This window comes from Chelon labrosus (genome assembly GCF_963514085.1).
Source record: "Chelon labrosus genome assembly, chromosome: 10".
NCBI classification, from domain to species: Eukaryota; Metazoa; Chordata; class Actinopteri; order Mugiliformes; family Mugilidae; genus Chelon; species Chelon labrosus.
Genome location: NC_140360.1, coordinates 19,341,134 through 19,359,690, shown reverse-complemented (window position 1 = coordinate 19,359,690; position 18,557 = coordinate 19,341,134). Strand labels below are relative to the sequence as shown.

The following is an 18,557-nucleotide window of genomic DNA, read 5'->3' as shown; positions in this document are numbered from 1 at the left end:
GTGGTACACAGCAGCGATTATCATTGTCAAAATGGCAACCACTGAGTTCCTTCATCTTGAATGTAGCAGCCCACCCACTTCTTCACCATGCTGTAACGAGGGGCACCCTCTACCGGTGTCGCCACCATGTCCTCATAAACCTCCTTGAGTGACAAAGTCCAGGGCGGCAGGTAACAAACCTGGGTTTTGTTCCCAGGATTTGACTTTGAATTTTCAATAACTCAGAGATACCACAGAAGTTATTCATTTTAAAGTCTCTTCATAATTGCACAGACAAGAGGTATTTCATCAGTTTTCATCCCATTTGTTTTATTTTTTCATATTCTTTCCCATTATTGATCATTTTAGTCCATTTTAAATGTTCAAACTCATCTTAGTGTTTTGTACACATGAGTCACAGTCACAAGTAAGACAAGAAAGTCAATGAGACTGTTGGCAGCAAACACGTACTGGTTGTTTGCCTGATTCATCATATTCAGAGCTCCCCAATGTTAAGAGAATAATGTCAGAACGGTGAGTCAGAATGAGGAAGTTTCAGCAGAGGAGTCAGTACACAACCTTGATTTCTGTGGGCGTCTGGTTTTAAGCATTTTCTGATGCCATTAATATTAGTGTCTGTATTCTATGCCAAAGCTGTCTGGGAGGAACAAACTTCCCACTGTAGCATCAAAGAACATCAGGTTATGCCACTCATGCGTGTACTCATTTGTTTAATTTGTTATGACTGATGACAAATTATGTCATAGCAGTTCCTAATAGATGTGCAGTGTGTCTCCAAAGGCAAGTGGTTATCAGGCCGCATGCAGAAGAGCTAAGAGTTGCATTCACATTGTGGGCTACCTCTTTCTAAGCCTGTCTTGCATCATCAACCCTTGGGGGTGGGCGCTTCTTGCATTCACAGTAACTCTGCACCTGCTTGACAAGTAAATCAGTTTCCTGTGGTGCGAATTTTCTACGGTGAAGCTGTTCATGCTCAGCCATGACAAACATGACAATATGCTGCGGCTATGATGTAGGTTATTAAGCTGGCTGGACATGGCGTGGCGAATTTTGGCCCACATTAACCAAATATGGTTCTACAACAAAAATGTTCACAGCAGACATTCTGTCTGAACTGTCATATGAGGGAAATCACTGGTGTATTTAACAACATTAATTAAAGCAGCATTACTCTCAGGAGTTTAAGTGTCAGGTCCTCAGTGTTGTACATGCATGCCATGTCTCATCGCTTATTGGGACACCTACACAGAGTGAAGGCATCAAATAATATATCCTGTGGGTTTTCAGCTATGACAAAATGTCTAGTGAAAGAAACGAACATCTTTTTAGTTATAGTTTGACATTTAACTCATTTTAACAAAGTTATTAGATTTCATGTGGATTCATAAAATGACAGCTTGTGGTAAAACCTATTGTGGTTGTAGTGGGGTTTCATATTACCTTTATTTCTATATTTAAGTGTTCCTAGTTTTCTACAGAGAAGCTGCCTTAACTAATCTGCTAATCTACAAATGAATGCTATTTATTTGATTATTAAATAGTTAATTAAAAAATGTTAGCATTGTAGTTAACAGCTGGAACCGATTGATTACCTCCAGCAGATGCCAAAGGGGCAACTGAACAGCTGTTAATATTGGCTGTTGGTATGAATGTGTGGCTAAGGCAGCGCAAATTCAAAAACTGAAACCAAATTCACTGCAGATTTAGGAGTTGTGTAGTTGTTATGTAGTTGTGTTTTTCATTAATCTTTTCTCATATTAGTAAAACAGATTTGCTTGCAAGACGAGTGAGTAAGAACATTCACCATTTTGCCTCCACCGACTAAAACAGCAACAACTCAGAAATACTTTGCAGCAGTCTGGAGACTACAGCAGCAGGAAGGAGACAACTTGAAAAATGTACATTTCCTCCTTGGGCAGTCTGCTATATATCAAAGAAAAATAGAATACACTTTTTTTGTATATACCGCTGTTACGCTAATCGTGCAGGGCAGGGGGATTCACTTAGAACACAGAGGGCTAATGATAGTGACATATCGGTGATCACAGGTATCAGGTAGCAATTTCAGCCCTGCAATAAATCTACTATAAATATAGTTTCGCTAGGTCTATTCTTCATTCAGAAGGGCTCATAATTCTGTCAGCTTTTATAGATACTATGATATTTTCTCAATTTGTTCAAGGCTCATGCTCCAGGTGTAGCTGACCATATTGATCCATCATTAAACCGAGGTTAAGGCTGTGGCTTGCCTGATTTCTGATGAAGCACACACAAAAAATAAAAAATAAACATGGCACATTGTAATTATATGCTGTGTGAGACCCGTGTTCATGTTTTGTGACAGTTTCTGCAAAGCTGACTACATATATATTGATACTGGAGCATACCAGAGAAGAAGCTCAGCCTTGAGATCTTCTCTCATTTGTTACTTTCTAACTTAGTATTTTTGACTGATGGTGAAACATATTTTTCTTTCCAGCCCCTGGTCAGCTCCTCCAGGTAAATCATCTGACTTTAAGATTTAGTAGTTCAAATTATGGAGCTGAAAATCCTGACTCTTTCATACGAGTACCAGCCTTAGCTGTGGGCCATGCCGTGTATGAGATACTGTGTGTGATCAGATTTGTCTGGTTTGTCTTGATACATTTGTATATGAATATTGTTTGCATATGTCATGCAACTACACAGCTATAGTTGTCATGGTTGATTGTTCCTGTTGTTCTCTTGATCAAGTGATTACCTATCCATCTATTTTCTTCCGCATGTCCGAGGTTGGGTTGTGGTGGCAGCAGTCTGAGCATAATATTTCGGACGTCCCGCTCCCTAGCAACACATTCTAGTTCCCCATGAGGAATCTTAAGGCTTGCTCAGGCCAGTCAAGATGTACAATCCCTCCAGCCAATTTTGGGTTTACCCTGTGGTCTCCTCCCAGCTTGCTGTGCCCAGTAAATCTCTAAGGTAAAGCGCCCTAGAAGCATCCTTACCGGATGCCTGAACCACCTCAGTTGGCCCCTTTCAAAGTGAAGCAGCCACAGCTCTACTCAGAGCTCCCTCCGGATGTCCGGGCTCCACACCTTCTCTAAGGCTGTGCCCTACCACCCTATGGGGGGATCTAATTTCACCCACTTATATCCATGATGCCATCCTTTCAGTCACAACTCAAAGTTCCTGGCCATAGGTGAAGATTGGAATATAGATCGATGTACGACTCAGCAGCTCAGCAGTGAGGCCAATTTACCGTCACTTGTGAACAACACGGCTCGATACTTTTTTTTCCCTTCGCTTGAGGTAGAAACTAACCCCAATCTTGGAGAGAGCAATCCACAGTTTTTCAGTGGTTATTTATTCTATACAATACAGAAAAAATATAAGTTTCATAAACTGACATACTTAAATGTTTTATTTGCTCAAATATTGTTTCCAGGTTTAATATCACAACCCGAAAATATTCAGTTTACAGTGATTATAAAACCAAGGCCCAGTGGGAGGCTTGATAAACAAATTAGAAACAATTAGCTGCTTATCAGAACTGTTGTTTTCCATTGATCGACTAATTGGTTCAGCTCTATACATGTTTTTTAAAATCCATGAATGAATTTAGGATGGGTTTGAAGAATACCTTAATAAAGATTGTTGGTAATGATGATAATGTTTGTCCACTGAAACACTTTTCTTCTTTCCACTAATACACGTGAAATATAGCTTACTATTTCATTTGTGATTTAAGACGATCTAACCAAAAAAGAAGCAGCAACACAGCATTAGCAAAACAGTCTTTTATTAGAAATATCTTGTATAAAAATGAACATGCTCTACACATTTGTATTTTTTCTATCGATAATTCATAAATATCCAGGCACTGTAACTCTTTTTTAATCTTTCTTTTTTTTTTTTTTAAATAATTCAGTACATAAAGCAGACATGATCAATCCATTTTAATAACGTACATTAACTTGCCATTTAATTTCAGTCAGCACTTACATAGTCTATCTTGTAACACGGACAAAGTGTTTTAGAAAAATAAAAGGGGGAGAGGGGACTTGTGACAAAAAAACAAACAAGAAATTTTCATATTCACAAACACAAACAATCCCACAAACAATACTTTATCAAATGATGAAAAAACAACATTTGCGGCAACACCTTCGTTGAAGCTGAGAGAATCATTGATAAAACCAAAATATTTATTTATAACCCTCTGCAGTAGTTTTCCCTCTGGACATTATGCCTTTCTCTCAAATAGTTCACGTGACTTGTTGTGGGTTCTGACATGCAACATACAGATTTTTGCATCGCTGAGGATAACATTTAATGAGACAAATACTTCAGAGACTGGAGACAGAAATGGAGTTAACACTTAATTATAAAATGTACATTGAGTCCTTACTTTGTAATATCTGAACAAAATGCACTGGGTAGATAATGGATGCAACGCAAACAACATGAAGGATCCATGGAGAGGATGGCAGGAGTAGTTTAATAGGTATGAGGCACAGAATGAAGGCGCTGGCCCTTATTTATCAAGCAGCTATTCTTTTTTGATCTAAAAACGAATATTGATGTGAAAATCAATGTATGTGTGGAGCATTATCAGCTCTGAAACAAACACAAACGCAAACCTGAGATGCCATGGGCTGATCAACATGTAAAAAGCTGCTGGTTAAATTGGCTTTCAGCTCAGTTTTTGTGTCAGACTACTTTTTTTTATATATATATATATATATTGTTTTAGCCAAGTTTAACTTGGCAATGTTCAATTAGTCATTATTTCCTTCCAGAAGGTGGGGTGCAGTCACTGGGTACATTTACAAGGACACTAGTATTCTGCCAATAATCAAAATAATAGCATAGTCAGAACAAAAATACCTTATGTAACCACAGAACCGGTTGGAAAGAACGTTCATATTGATTGAGAAAACCACTGATGATACGCTGAGTACGGAAATATTAGCACTTGATCACCAGCACTTGAGCCTATCGTCTCTTTTTGAGGTGAAATAATTCGCTTCTTTCTGCACGTGTGCCTCCATGCGGGGTGAATTTATTTAAAGTTATTCAGTGGTTTGGAAAGATTGAGCAAGATGCAATCAATGTGGGCAATGCAAAAAAAAAAACTTATCCCTCTTGGTTGTGTTTCTCTATTGAATGAATTGAGTGTTGTTAATAATAAAGTTACATTTCTATGAGATTCAACTCTCCACAGCGGGTAGAGCCTCACTGCACAGTCTGAAGAGTTTGATCATTTTATTTAGAGTTGGAATCTCTCATCAGAATGATTTCAGTCAGGTTGAAGAAATATTGCACACGTAGCCAGTGAGTTTGCTAGAATGTAGTTAAATTCAGTGTTTAAATGTAATCTAACAAAACGCAGGGGACTCCAGAAAGATAACCTAACCTTATTATTCTCATTCTTATTCTTTACTTTTCGGCCATTTATTGGGACTTATAAGCGGTTTAGCCCTCTGTGTCAATTTGACGCCGTAACTACGGTGACAACACAGAGTATATGCAGACCCTAACACCGTAGCCTGATGTGTACCTTCCCAGAAATGTGCCGCGGCTATGCAGACCACAAGAGCTGTGATTGGTCCGCTTGGTAGTAGCGTGTTTTTGCTTTAGTATTTCTGGCTGCTTCTCCATCTCCGCAATTTTCAAATTGATTGTTTTGGATTCATAAAGATGGAGCACATTATGGAAAGGTAAACTGAGGAGATTCAGAGATACAGACATTTGTATGACTCATCTTCGTCAGTCGCCATTGTTGAAAGTGAAGCAGGAAATGGAAGGCAAGTATAAATGTCTAACACCGGCGTACGCTATGTGCGTTTCGGCGTCTATGTCCCACAGTAGCTAGATGAGCTTCATTTTGCATCAAAAAATAGTATTAAAACCCATATTTATCATTGCAGCCTCAAAATCCATGACCCAGAAGAAGAAAAAAAATGAGAACCATAAATCTCCTGCAGGAAACAGATTATCCAAGCATCTACCACATACTATGTAATTGGGGTGAAATGCATAGCTGCTGTCCTATTTATCATATACCATGAGGCTCTCATCATAATGTGTCTGCCATAACAACAGGCTGATAAGTTTTTTTTGTTTTTTTTAACTGCCTTCTTAAATACTGAGCATTTCATCAACTGCATTTACTGTCTCAACTGAATTACTCGCCCCGCAGCTAACATTAAGTATGTCTTCTTAAATGCTGGGCCAAATTCAAACATAGAATTACACAAAATAACCACGAGAAATTTCAACAATTATATGACTACCCTACTTTACAGAGACTTTAACAAGTGCGTGATAAATAAGGGCCAGTGAATCTGGGATGTTTAAAGTATCCATTGTCAAGTCTCCAAGTCCTGTCTGATATACACATATGGAGTGAGATGTAAACCATAAAGTTATTCCAAAGCGGTTTGTGTCAAGCTTGGCTCCTTTTGAGTTTGATTACTCTTTATTCAGCAGAGGGTAACCCAGCGGGTAGTGGTCCAAAATGACATCTCCACTGTGAATGACAACCATGACAAATGTTGCATTCCATAGACGTCGACAACACAGCACAGTACACGTGATGCTCCCATAAGCATGCTCTGGGACTGTACACTAGGTTTGCCAAGATGACGGTGTCATCATCATTATTATGAAACATTTAGAAACAACTGGGGTGACCCACTGCTTTATTTTTCAGGTGTTTCAGATATGGTTAGTTCACATAGGAATACTGAATGTACGGTAGTAAGGCATGTACAGTTTGAAGAGTACTGCAGCTTTCGACTCCAATGATACCTGTAACCAAAAATAATTACTATATTTTTATACTGTTTCATCTCGTCAACTGCATTTGACAAAAACCGAACACTTTTTCCCTGTTTTTTTTTTTTGTTGAAATGAGACGAACAGTTCAGCCTCAGAGAGGACTGCAGTTATGTGCTATACACTTCAGAGAAAAAGAAAAAAAAACACACTGTAGGCTCCAGGTGGTTCACTCAGCCTGCATCTGGACACGTCACTGATCAAGACTCATACATGTCTCAGAAAGGGTGGGAAGAGGAAAATTAACTGTCCAAGCTCCTTTACATCTCCCATCTCTACTGCAATCTATTAGTTCCCCATAAATTTGGCATCCAAGCCTTTACCTGATTCCCTAGAAAAATATGACATCCTTAAGAGTGACAAATTCCCATCTTTCCACCCCAGTCCTCTCTGCTGCTGCAGCTTGACAGTTCTCCAGTATTTTCCCAGTATGCCCCAGAATCAGGTGATTTCTCCTCAGCCGGGCCTTTGCTCCCCCTTCCACGGTTCATCTCTGTCTTAGATGGCATGGTTACTGTAGCTTATGTATGTTTGCTTGGAGGCCAACGCTGCAAGTGAAGGTGTAGGAGAAAGAAGAAAAGGGTTTAAAATGAGTGACATTCAAATAGACACAGAATGGTAATCTTTAAGAGCCCAGATTGTTGGTAAGTCCTATTTATGGGGGACGTCATTAAACTGGCACAGGTGGAACTGATCATAATAGTAAGGCGCTGGTGTAAAAGTCTATTTACAGGAATCTCATTCCGTTGCACTCAAATTGCAGTGTGCCAGCGGTGAAGGTGAAGACAGCTCAAATGGGACTAAAATTCAGTTTATACAATTAAGAAATGTGTGGAGTGTTTTAATAATGTAAAACTCTACGCTCTTTTCAAAGGGTCAATGCGTATATCTTTGTGTTTCTCAGTTTGTCTTTCAGAGTTCAAGTTTGCTCAAGAAATTGTCAATTTTTCTCTGTGTTGCTCTTTCAAAGAGATGGAGAGGGTGTTTTGGTTTCTGAAGAGAAAGTCCCATTCATGTTTCTCATAGATACGTTTACGAGACTCACAATTGGAGTCTTCTGGGCCTGATTCAGCATTATACTCTCCCGATTCAGTCAGTAGTCCAAATGCTCAACAACTGCCTTACACAATTCCTGGTTCTCTGATAAAATGTGGAAGGTGTGTCAAAGTACAGGTGGGAAAATCGGCTGTGACTTCCAAGACAAAATTCTGTCACAGCTGACACAGTTTCCCACAATGTAACATGAAAAAATAGATTTTTGTAAAAAATGTAATATATTTAAGGGTTAGGTTTTGATTTGTTTTGTCAAATATCTTAATCTATTCAGATCTAACTATCCCTGGGTGACTGAGAACCTTCACAGTCATATTTAGATCTAAGATAAATGTCTGCTGCTGTAAATGAATCACTGCTTTTTATAGTATATGATAGGACCGCAGATATTTTGACAACATAGCACCATGACATTTTGACAGTTATAGTCCAATCAGTCTTGTTGTTTTTTCTCACAGCCTACATTAAATTTGATCCTAAATGCATTAGAGTCACCAAGCAGATCATAACAGGGTCTTAAAATGCAGTAGTAACCATTCGCATGCAAAGACCTGAGAACTTCTCTGTGCACAAGCAAAACATGCAACAGTCAGTGTGATACGGTTTGGATCGTAAATTGTGTTTGCTGTAAATTACTTTTAAGGCAATATGACTTGGCATTGTAAGTGTTGTCATCAATATTTGATAATACTTCTCATTTTTCTTTCACATTCTTTTCATGTTTCATGGAATTTTATATTAGCTGTGAATAAAACATATAAGACAGATGACCAGAGGGCAGACCACGGTGACCATAACAAGCCCAAACTGCTGGTTAGATGTGGCTGTCATCCATTCAGTGTCCGTGTGCATGTGTGCCACCATGCTTGTGTGCACACACACGGTGCGTCTGTGTGCAGGTGTCAGCGCATGTGTAATTTTTCTTTAAATAAAACTGTCCTCAGCGAGCATGCTCGTGGTGGTAATCAAACTACCAATCTGCCAATCTGCCCACTGCAGCCTTGGCTGATTGAATATGTCAGAGGGGATGAATCCAATCAGAAGACAGCTGAAAGCCACAGTCGGGGCAAAAGTGCTGCAGCGGAGAGATGTGTAATGGTAAACGCTTCTGTAGATTTGTCAGTGCCATGTTGGGTGTGTGAATGAGGGCGGTATTCTTGCCATTTCATCCAAAGCATCTCTTCCAAGAGAAGCATTGATAAATGAACCTTATTTGAATATTTATGTGCTGCGAGGCCCAGATAAAGAATAGATGGTCCAGAAAGAATTGGAGCTGGCAGACCCATCTGTCTTTTCCTGTTCACTCTTATTGTTGTTGTTGTCCCATTACCACAAATTCCTTCTTTTGTCAACAGGGAAACAAATTACAGGGGACACATGGCTATCGCTTGTCTCCTGCACTCAGGCAGAGTGGTGTCATCTTCCCACATTAACGGGCCTTTCCATGCTGATTGGTCATTTTACAGCACCGCGCACCAATATCGTCTATCCAAAGAAATTTCTGTTGGTCAAGAGTGGGTTTGTCCGTGCGTCTTTACTCCTTTGTGTCATTCAGGGTGCTGTGTTCTAGCCAGGGGCAGCCGGGATGCTTTGTGCATGGTATAGGCAGGCACAGGGGTTGTGGTGAACATTAGCATTCATTAACAGGAAGAATGTGGTCACAGATAATAAAAGGGCAAAGCCATTTTCTAGTCAGGTTACCTGAGTGTCTAAAGTCCCTCACAAGGCTCCCCTCCCTCAACACAGTCTGATATATAAGCACAAAGAGCAGTTGTTAGATTCACAGTTCAAACCAGAGGGTGAGAATAAGCACCTATAAATGGGCTCTATAATTGGATAAGATATAACAACTCCATTCAAAGGCACAAAAAAAGGCTTACATGCAAGTGTGGGTGCAGCTTTTTACTCCTAATACGCATCGTTGTATACTGTTCAGCTTGTCAGGGTATAAAATCAGAACCTTCAGTAATCAGAGCATGTGGGGTTGCCTGATTGGATTTAAGCCTGCCCCCACACAGGGACTGCCTACTCATACACTTTATCTTGGTGATTGAAATATCCTCTTTTCCATCCCTGAGCTACCCTCCTTTCAGTCACTTTCAAAATCAGAATAGTGTGGGCACCCTGTCACACCTCCTGATTCACAAATCCAGTGTGCTGAGAGTGAGTGAGAATAGAACTATTTTGCTGCTCCACGTGTCCCAAATGCAAGATATTCCTGCTAAATCAGAAAACTTTCTACCTTTGTCCAACATTTTTTGTGTTTCTTCTATTCCTCTAAGCACAGCCTGTTATCAGTGCAGCTCTCTGGAGTGTGGAATATACAAAACTTGCTTGTTATTCTATAAACATCTTATTCTGTCTTGTCTAGCAAGTAATCAACTAAAACCTGTTTGCATTACTACAGCATTATTATGTATTCAAAAAGAAGCCACGGTATAATTCTGCTTGAAATAACAACCTAATTTCTTGAATCCTCATGCAATGCTTTCTAATTTCCCAAACTGCTGAAGTACAAAATCAATTATGTTCACCTAAAAGGAGTTCATTATTTCAAGTAGACACATGTATTCCATAACTGCCATACTTGTACAAGTGTATCCACTCCTGGTTGCCTCTCTTTTAGTATTTTCATCCTCTTTATTGTGACATCAGATGAGACACCAACCTTGTGTTTCGAGGCTTTCGCAGAGTTCAGACTTGGCCTCTCCATTGGGCCTTAAGCCGCCTTTGGGGTTGAACTTGTTGGACATGGTGGCTGCGGTGACCACAGCCTTCAGGCTGCGCTTGCGCTTGGGTACGTTCTGCTCTGGATGGAAGAGAACCACGTAGACCTTAGGCATGTAGAGCATTCCCAGGGAGACGGATGCGCTGAGACTGACAGAGATGGTCAGGGTTGTTGTCTGGATGTACATCTGTATTATGGAAGAGACAGGGGGAACAAAAGAAAGTTAGATTGAATAAATAATGATTAGATTGTGTCACTCAGGGCCTGCAAAACTACAAAACACAGTGGGTCAGCATTAGATGCAGAAAAAGTTTGCCCAATAGAAGTTTTCCATTCAATACACTGATTACCTTACTGTGTGCTTATATAAGACTTTTATTTAAATCATATGTGGGAAAAAAATAATAAAAATCAACAGCACATTTCTATTTTTCTGCTGCATATTTGACACTTTGGACATGGTTATGGCATACTGTATTTACTTGTATTCTTCTAAATCTCATCCCTTAACGTCTGTGTTTGTTTATTTATGATATAGATCTAATAGAAATACCCCCCTAATGGGTGTCTGTGAGGTCTGTGTATCAGCATTTTTACTCCAAGGTTTTAGACGACAACATATGGATTGTGTGTTCTCTGAAGCCTGTGACAGCTGCACCTCACAGCTGGGTTGTAGATATATAGCCAGAGGCAACAACCAGGGAGCGGAGAGAAACATACTACAGCATGTTAAAAGAGCTTGCAAGTGATTTTTCATTTTTGATAATCATCCTCCCAGAATTCATACACAGTCCACCTCTGGTTTGTGTCTGTAGAGAGTGTGACGAGTCAGGACAAGGAGTGTAAAAACATAATAGGTATCTCAGATTAGACACTAACACATGTATATGTAACGCTTAGCTTATCACAAAATCAAGTGCAGGCAAAAAAAAACATGAAAATGTGCTTTGGTGAATTTAAAATTGTTGTTTCATGAATAAACAAAACTCAAAGGAACTTAAAGGCTTGATTCACTGTGATCACACTCCATCTTTCTACCACACTGCGGTGTGAAAAACATTTATAAAACAAATAGGGATGAGAAGAGAACAGCTGACTTTGCCTCTTCTCTGAAGTTTGATGAATACAGGGGGGGTAAAGTAAAACACAGCAGAGAAACATCCTTCAAACTGATTTGCCTGAGGTTTTGTCCTGACATTAAATTTGCAGGCATTGCCAATGAATGAGTTGTTTGACATGGGAATAGCCAACAGGGCTCTGAGCCACATGTCAGCGGTTATAGATGGGTTTTCCAACATGTAGTTACAACATACAGTATGTTGTCCGCATGTGGGCTTGAACAACATTTGTACAACATTGTCAGTGTATTTTTTTTTGTTACATCATGGCATTCAGTAAGTACAGGTGGGAAAGCAAAGGTGAAATGAATACTGTGACCTATGTCCATGTAAAACAACTCCAGAAGCTACAAAGAAGCTGATGCAGAAATGAAGCCCCCTAAAGCCATGTCAATGTAAGGGGGGGAAAAAGATGTCAGTAGAAAATGTCAGTAGACGAGCCGTGCTCCATCATACTGGAAATGGCACATGAGCCTTCCCTGGTGATAGAGGGGGAGTGGTGTAATCCCCTGAGAAGATTACACATGGCCTGGGGTGAGTTCTGAACAATATTGCTAGCCCTCTGGAGTACAGAGTGGAGTCACTCTGTGAGAGGAGCCAAGACCCTTGTCCACTTGCATCGGCCTTGGTGACATAAATTTTCCCTGACATGTCGAAATGATTGCCAATCTGCTCCATCGGCAGAGTGAAGGAACAGGACTGGGTACAGAAACCATCGTGAAGTTTCTTTAAAGCGGGATTGCTCCCCTTTGGTATTCCTTGTTCAGAGAGGGTTGTTTCTACTTAAACACGCTTCCAAAGAGCTTCCAAGATCTTGTATGTTGTACGATTTTAGATGTTTGAAATAATCTGACAAAATATTTTTGCATATATTGAGGCTGGGTTTGTACTATGACAAGGTCTACATTGAGGGAAAAAAAAGCACAAATGAAAGGCTCTAATCATACAACATATACAGCCATGCTTTGAATTATTAATAAGAATAAGAATAAGAAAAACCTTTATTTGTCCCACAATGGGGAAATAAAACAAATACTGATAAGAATGTATTAATATTTAATGGTGTATATCAGATAGTAATTAATAAATAAACTGGACATCAGGGGAAATAAAAATGAATTGCTTTTATAAAAACATTTTTTTAGGGTGTTATCAGCCTGATAGTTTGTGATGGTTTAAATTAACATGACTTTCTGTCTGTCCTAACAGCGTAACAAGTCAATGATTAGTGTAAGTGTCTGTAATACGAAGAATGATTTACAAGAGTTAAAATGAAGGAGAGAACTTATTATTATTTTTTTTTTTTATCTTGGCTGGCTCTCACAGGCCTGTTGTTAAAGGGCTGCCATCAAAAAAAGTAAACTGTAGTTTCGAAAAATGATAGGGTCCTGAAAACATTAGTATCACTGTATTACTACAAAGGTATTTATTTCAAACTGGAGAGAACAAAGAGTGAGTCCCTCTCTAAAAGCTTTTGCATTATGTCCACAAAATGTACATCTGTCATCATCCACTGCCTTCGTTTTAACACACTCCTTTGTGTTGTTGACCATCTAAAGACTGCATTTAAGTTTGTTATTGTGCAGCGCCGTAGCGTTCCCATACTGATGCTTCTATTGAAATTGCTACTTTTTCACTCTCTGCGTTTTTTATTTTTTTATTTTTTTATTTTAAATGTAGGACTGTGTTGTGTAGCCTCAGAAGTAGCACTTGTGTCGGGTAATTTGTGATTCGCTTTCAACTGACAAGAAACATCAACAGCCGCAGTAATTCTATGCTACTTCACAAACACACATTATCTATTTTTGTGTGCATGAATGTGCAGTGATTGACTACTCGGTATTCCCTCCTAGTGAAGTTGAATTAAACACACACACACATACATGGAAACACAATTAAAGAAAACACATCCGAGCAAAGTTGAGGTGAATGATTCATCCTCACGAGCCGACTCTAAGAGCCTTGTAATCCCCACAGCGGAGCACGAAACCCATCAGCTCATGATGAATAGTGGCAGCATCCACAAACACAAGTGGTTGAGGCTACACAACACACATAATTTGAGTGGCCATTTTCTTAACAATGAGACGCACAGGAAATATAAAAGGACTCTAAATGGAAAACCGACATCTGACGTACACAAGTGAATTTAATTGACTTGCTGCCATTGTAGTCTTTGTCAATACAGAACAATTGGTGTAAGCTTAGAGACTGCATTGGCACCTGTGTGTGTGACTGTGTATAAATATAAGTGGAGCAAACTGGATCATCACTTCGTAATTCCACCACATGTCAAATGGAATTTACCTTTTCTGCTGACTGTGAGGTCCCGAAGAAGATGGGGATGAAGGCCAGCCATACAATGCAGGTGGTGTACATGGTGAAGCCGATGGGCTTGGCCTCGTTGAACGTCTCGGGAACCCCTCTAGTCTTGATGGCGTAAACTGTGCAGGTGACCATCAGCAGCATGCTGTAGCCCAGCAGACAGATAAGAGACAGGTCTGATATATCGCATTTCAAAACACCACGGGCCGTTACAGGATTTGCTGTGCGCTGGTCCACATAGTCGATGATGGCTTGTGATGGGTCAACACCAAACCAGATGCACACTCCGAGGAGCTGCACTGATATCAGGCTGAACGTGATCACCAGCTGGGAGGCAGGGGAGATGAATCGAGGGGCGCTGACTGACATCTTTCCTTGCTCAAAAATCCTGTAGATCCGATTTGTCTTGGTAAGCAGGGCCGCATAGCTTATACTCATACCCAGGCCCAGGAAAATCCTTCGCAGTGAGCATATGACCACATCAGGAGTGGAGATCATTAGGAACGTTGTAGCGTAGCACAGAAAGATGCCCGTCAGCAACACGTAACTCAGTTCTCGACCCGATGCCTTAACAATGGGTGTGTCATTGTAGCGAACAAAGGTGGCAACCACTAACAGAGTGGCCATGATGCCGAAGACAGCAATGAGGACAGGGATGACTGCCCAAGGGGAGCTCCACTCCAGCTTGACAATAGGAATGGGAACACAGCCAGTGTGGTTCACATTGGGGCGCAAATCAAAGCGGCACATCTTGCAGGTGTACGTGTCTGCCTGATACTGGTAGCCATCACAGTTCTCGCAGTGCCAACAACATGGAATTCCCTTCACTGTCTTCTTGCGCTGCCCAGGACGGCATGGTTGGCTGCATATAGAGGAGGGGACCTCTTGTGATCCACCAGGCCACTGCATCTCATCGGTCTAGGGGGAAAAGTATAAGAAAGAAGTTTATTCTGTGGCTGTGTCTGCACAGAAAGTTTGTATGCCTCATGACTAATATTTTTATCCTTGAAGACTTTTTTCCTGAATGTGAACAGCTCTTTTAAAACGCAGTTGACCTACAGCTTAAGACTGCGCCCAGACACTTGAGGAGACAAAGATGTTGTTATGCTACTCATGCTACGCCTTCTTTATTGACATAATAAATCCTATTTACAAAATTTTATTCTCATGTTCACATCTACTGTGTACTTCTTTAACATGTTACATTTGGGCAGTGTCATAATGCGAATTAAAGAGCCTATTTAAAATAGGATTATACCAGAATTCAAGGGTTCAATTCAAGCGATAACATTTACCTAGCTAACTAAATATTGTTTCACTAATTAGACACTAAACAACACGCTATATTATGCACGAGAATACAATTCAATTAACACTTGGTAGATTAGTTTACATATACAGAAGTGCATGATAGGATGAACAAACAGTAAATAAGATATTCATTACAAGTCATTGCATTTAAACTTAACTAGAAATTAATTTGCCGCTTAATTATTCCCAAGGGATGTTGCACTGAACACGTAATAAGAGTCGAGCTGCTTGGTGCTGCAGTCTTAGCAGAGAGCTGTGCAGCATCCTGTCCCTGTGTCACTGCATTGACATTATTTATTTTTAGCACAAGAGTTCTTATTAAGTGAAGTAGGGTTCAGAAATGGATAGGCAAAATTTGATTATTCGAGTAAACATCTGGATAGTTTACATGATTGGTTTTGAGCACAAAAAAAAAAAAAAAAAAAATCCATATGGTACTCCTGATTTTCCTCTGAGGTCTCTCCCACGCAAGCAATGCTGGTAAATGTCTGCGTGCAGCAGTAACTCAGGTCCTTGATGTCTACAATAATCCAATACCATACCTGCTCCTGAAACTGAGAACACCTGGGGCTCCTGTATGATGCATAACAACGCATTTATTTCTCTACCTAAGTTTGGCATTTAAAACAAAGCAGTTTTGATGTTAATGTATGCCACTCAGCAGACTCTGTGCCCCATGCATATGTTGTGTAAGTTGAAACTGGTATTAAAAGGATTAAAAATGATGCAAATGTCAAAATAAGTTCACAACGAAAATATACTTTTTGCTCTATTATAAACCGAGTGGAAATGTTGTGTGCTCCACACTGTGTATTGACCTACAACATCTGTCTGCCTCCATTTCTATAAATTCTGTATCCAACCAGGAAATGGATGATTTATTATTAATATTATTCTGTTGACAATTGCCCTATTAAGTCCGACATAAGCGAGATGCATTCAACATAATATTTAATAACACTCGGCTATGTGTGGCGATATCGGAGTTGCTGTAAATGTAAATTAACGTTTCTTCTGCGCTTGATTTACTTCGTTACGGTTATTTTTTCTTCTAAATAATTGTCATAATTATTCCCTTGTCCAGTTCCTCCATTCAGTATCTTTCTACTCTGCTCAGCAACAACATTTATGTAGTTTATGTAGTTTGTTTTTATGGTTAAACCCAAACCAAAAAGTAATAAATTTCTAAATACTGGATCTCTGATGAAGTGTTCTGGCTTTTTGTCAATCTCTAATTTCTCACTCTTATTATTATAAAACTCTAGCATACACATATGTCTTATCTAATATTAAAAATATTCCTACGTCTAAGTGGAGCTGATCTGTCCAGTGACCAATGATCTTGTATTCCGTGGTGTTATTTGTGATCTGATATTGGTAGATTTCGTAGCGACCAGGAGCATCTCCATTCACGTTGAAGATCACCGGAGTGCCAGCAATTCCTAGGGAAGATAAAGGAGAAAAAAAACCTTGTTACTTTGTTTTGAGGGTAGATTGCAACTTGATTCGAAACTCCAGTGTTGAGCGGTGCAGTGAAAAACCCTTGGACTTATTCTCATGCTCACAGGAGATGAAATGAGGTTGCGAGGGGCCTTCAAGTCAGTACTGTTATAGTGTTAATGATGGGAGCAGAATAGATTTTGACAGGCGTGTTGTCCTGGTCCTTTGAGGAGGGCCAGGGCTGCTGTCTGTTCATGTTCCCATATCATTTCACACTCCTCCCTTCTGCTTATTGCCCCATTGCCTGTTATCCACGAGGTCCCCACTCAGAGTGCTAACGAACGACAGCACTGATTTTGATTACCACTCTGAGGTCTCTCTCGTGTCTCTGCTTCCTGTTTCTGCCTGTTTCTGCGCCAGCCTACAATCCCCTCTCGAGCTTTCACAACTCGTGATAAAATTGTGCTGCGAGGGAACGAATATTCACAGATTTAGAGATGAGAAGCGTCTCTGAGGAAGAACACCCCAATCTCTGTTTATTTGGTCTTGCAGAATTTGCTTTCCGACTTTTGATGCTAATCTCCTAATACTCAGCAGTTCTGTAGCGTGTTGAAATGGGGGCGGTAATCTTGTTGATTTGCAGCGTTTTGGACTGTACTTGCAACTTTTTGCAGGAAAAAAAGGGATGTATTTTATTTTCCAGTTTTTGGGGAAGGAGTTGACTATGTTCCACACTTATTGGTCATACTGTCTTCTGTCTTAAAAAGGGAATTGTTTATTCGAGTGGTTTAATAGGTCACTGTATTGATTGTTGAATGTTTTTTGACCCTGCGAGTCAGAGAAGAAAACCTGTAAGCTTTGAGTTGTGATATTTTTATTCCTCCTACAGATTTGTGTTTGTCAGAAGTCTCATCAAAACCCATAGGATTTAATTGCATTAGTATCATCCTGCTGCATTAACCAGAGGGCATGTCTAAGACAACAGGAGGCAGTCATTGCAATTATGAAGATTTTCTTGCCCATCTCAGCAAGAGAAGGAATCGAGTGGGATGTACGTTCCTACTAATTTGATTGCCTGAATCGATTAGTTTCACCTCTTAACTTGGAAAAAGACACTGCAGTTTTCATGCGCAGCCAGCAAATATAAGCAAACAGCTTGTTTAATAACCATTTCAGATTTTATATTTTTTTTTGGCAAATGGAAGACTTAATACCAATGCTTTGAGAGCTAAATTAACACCACTCTGTGCAATACCACAGGAGGTGTATGCAGGGCAATGTAGACACTGTTGCAGTTTCAAATCAGATGTCTATAAATACATAGATTACTGAAATTTAAATTAGATTATACCTGATCCACATATATATTCATTTGAAATCTTTTTATAAGTTGTTTTTTAAGTTTTAGCTCAAATGTCCACGCTCCATTCTCACACATATCCACAGCATAACCTTTATAACAGTGCTTAATTGCTGTTAGTAATATCTGAGCAATTCACTGTACCATATAGTGATATATGATCTTGTAACCGACCTCAAATCGACCTCAAATCGAAAACAAATTAACTTAGTAATAAGCCTTCATGAAATCAGGCAGCATTAAATGACTGCGTTGAAACCCTGAAGTAATAGCCAATCTTTAATCACAGCGTGTTTAACACCTCTTTACTCTCAGGTTTATGTCTCGCAGAGTTGCTTTGTAAAACAAGATGTCCTCAGGAAAAATAGCGCCTCAGAGCGAGGAGTTATTCCTGAAAGTAACT

At 39.7% G+C, this 18,557-nt stretch overlaps 1 protein-coding gene across 3 annotated transcripts in view; it reads right to left on the bottom strand.

Annotated features, from left to right (window-relative positions):
- Nucleotides 1–6,911: 6,911 nt before the first annotated feature.
- LOC311494671 (metabotropic glutamate receptor 4-like) overlaps nucleotides 6,912–18,557 on the bottom strand; it is a gene marked incomplete at its 3' end in the record, with an annotated part of 113,119 nt that continues 101,473 nt past the window's right edge. Inside the window, exons 7-10 of one of the 3 annotated variants that reach the window (XM_084553845.1) lie at nucleotides 16,660–16,796; nucleotides 14,026–14,961; nucleotides 10,541–10,787; nucleotides 6,912–7,367 (exon numbers count right to left, since the gene is read on the bottom strand). In XM_084553845.1, the coding sequence (XP_084409971.1) occupies nucleotides 7,318–7,367; nucleotides 10,541–10,787; nucleotides 14,026–14,961; nucleotides 16,660–16,796 (1,370 nt within the window). Of the gene's footprint in view, nucleotides 7,368–9,581; nucleotides 9,620–9,930; nucleotides 10,788–14,025; nucleotides 14,962–16,659; nucleotides 16,797–18,557 lie in introns of those variants that run through there. The other 2 variants (XM_084553846.1, XM_084553847.1) reach the window with 2 other exon arrangements.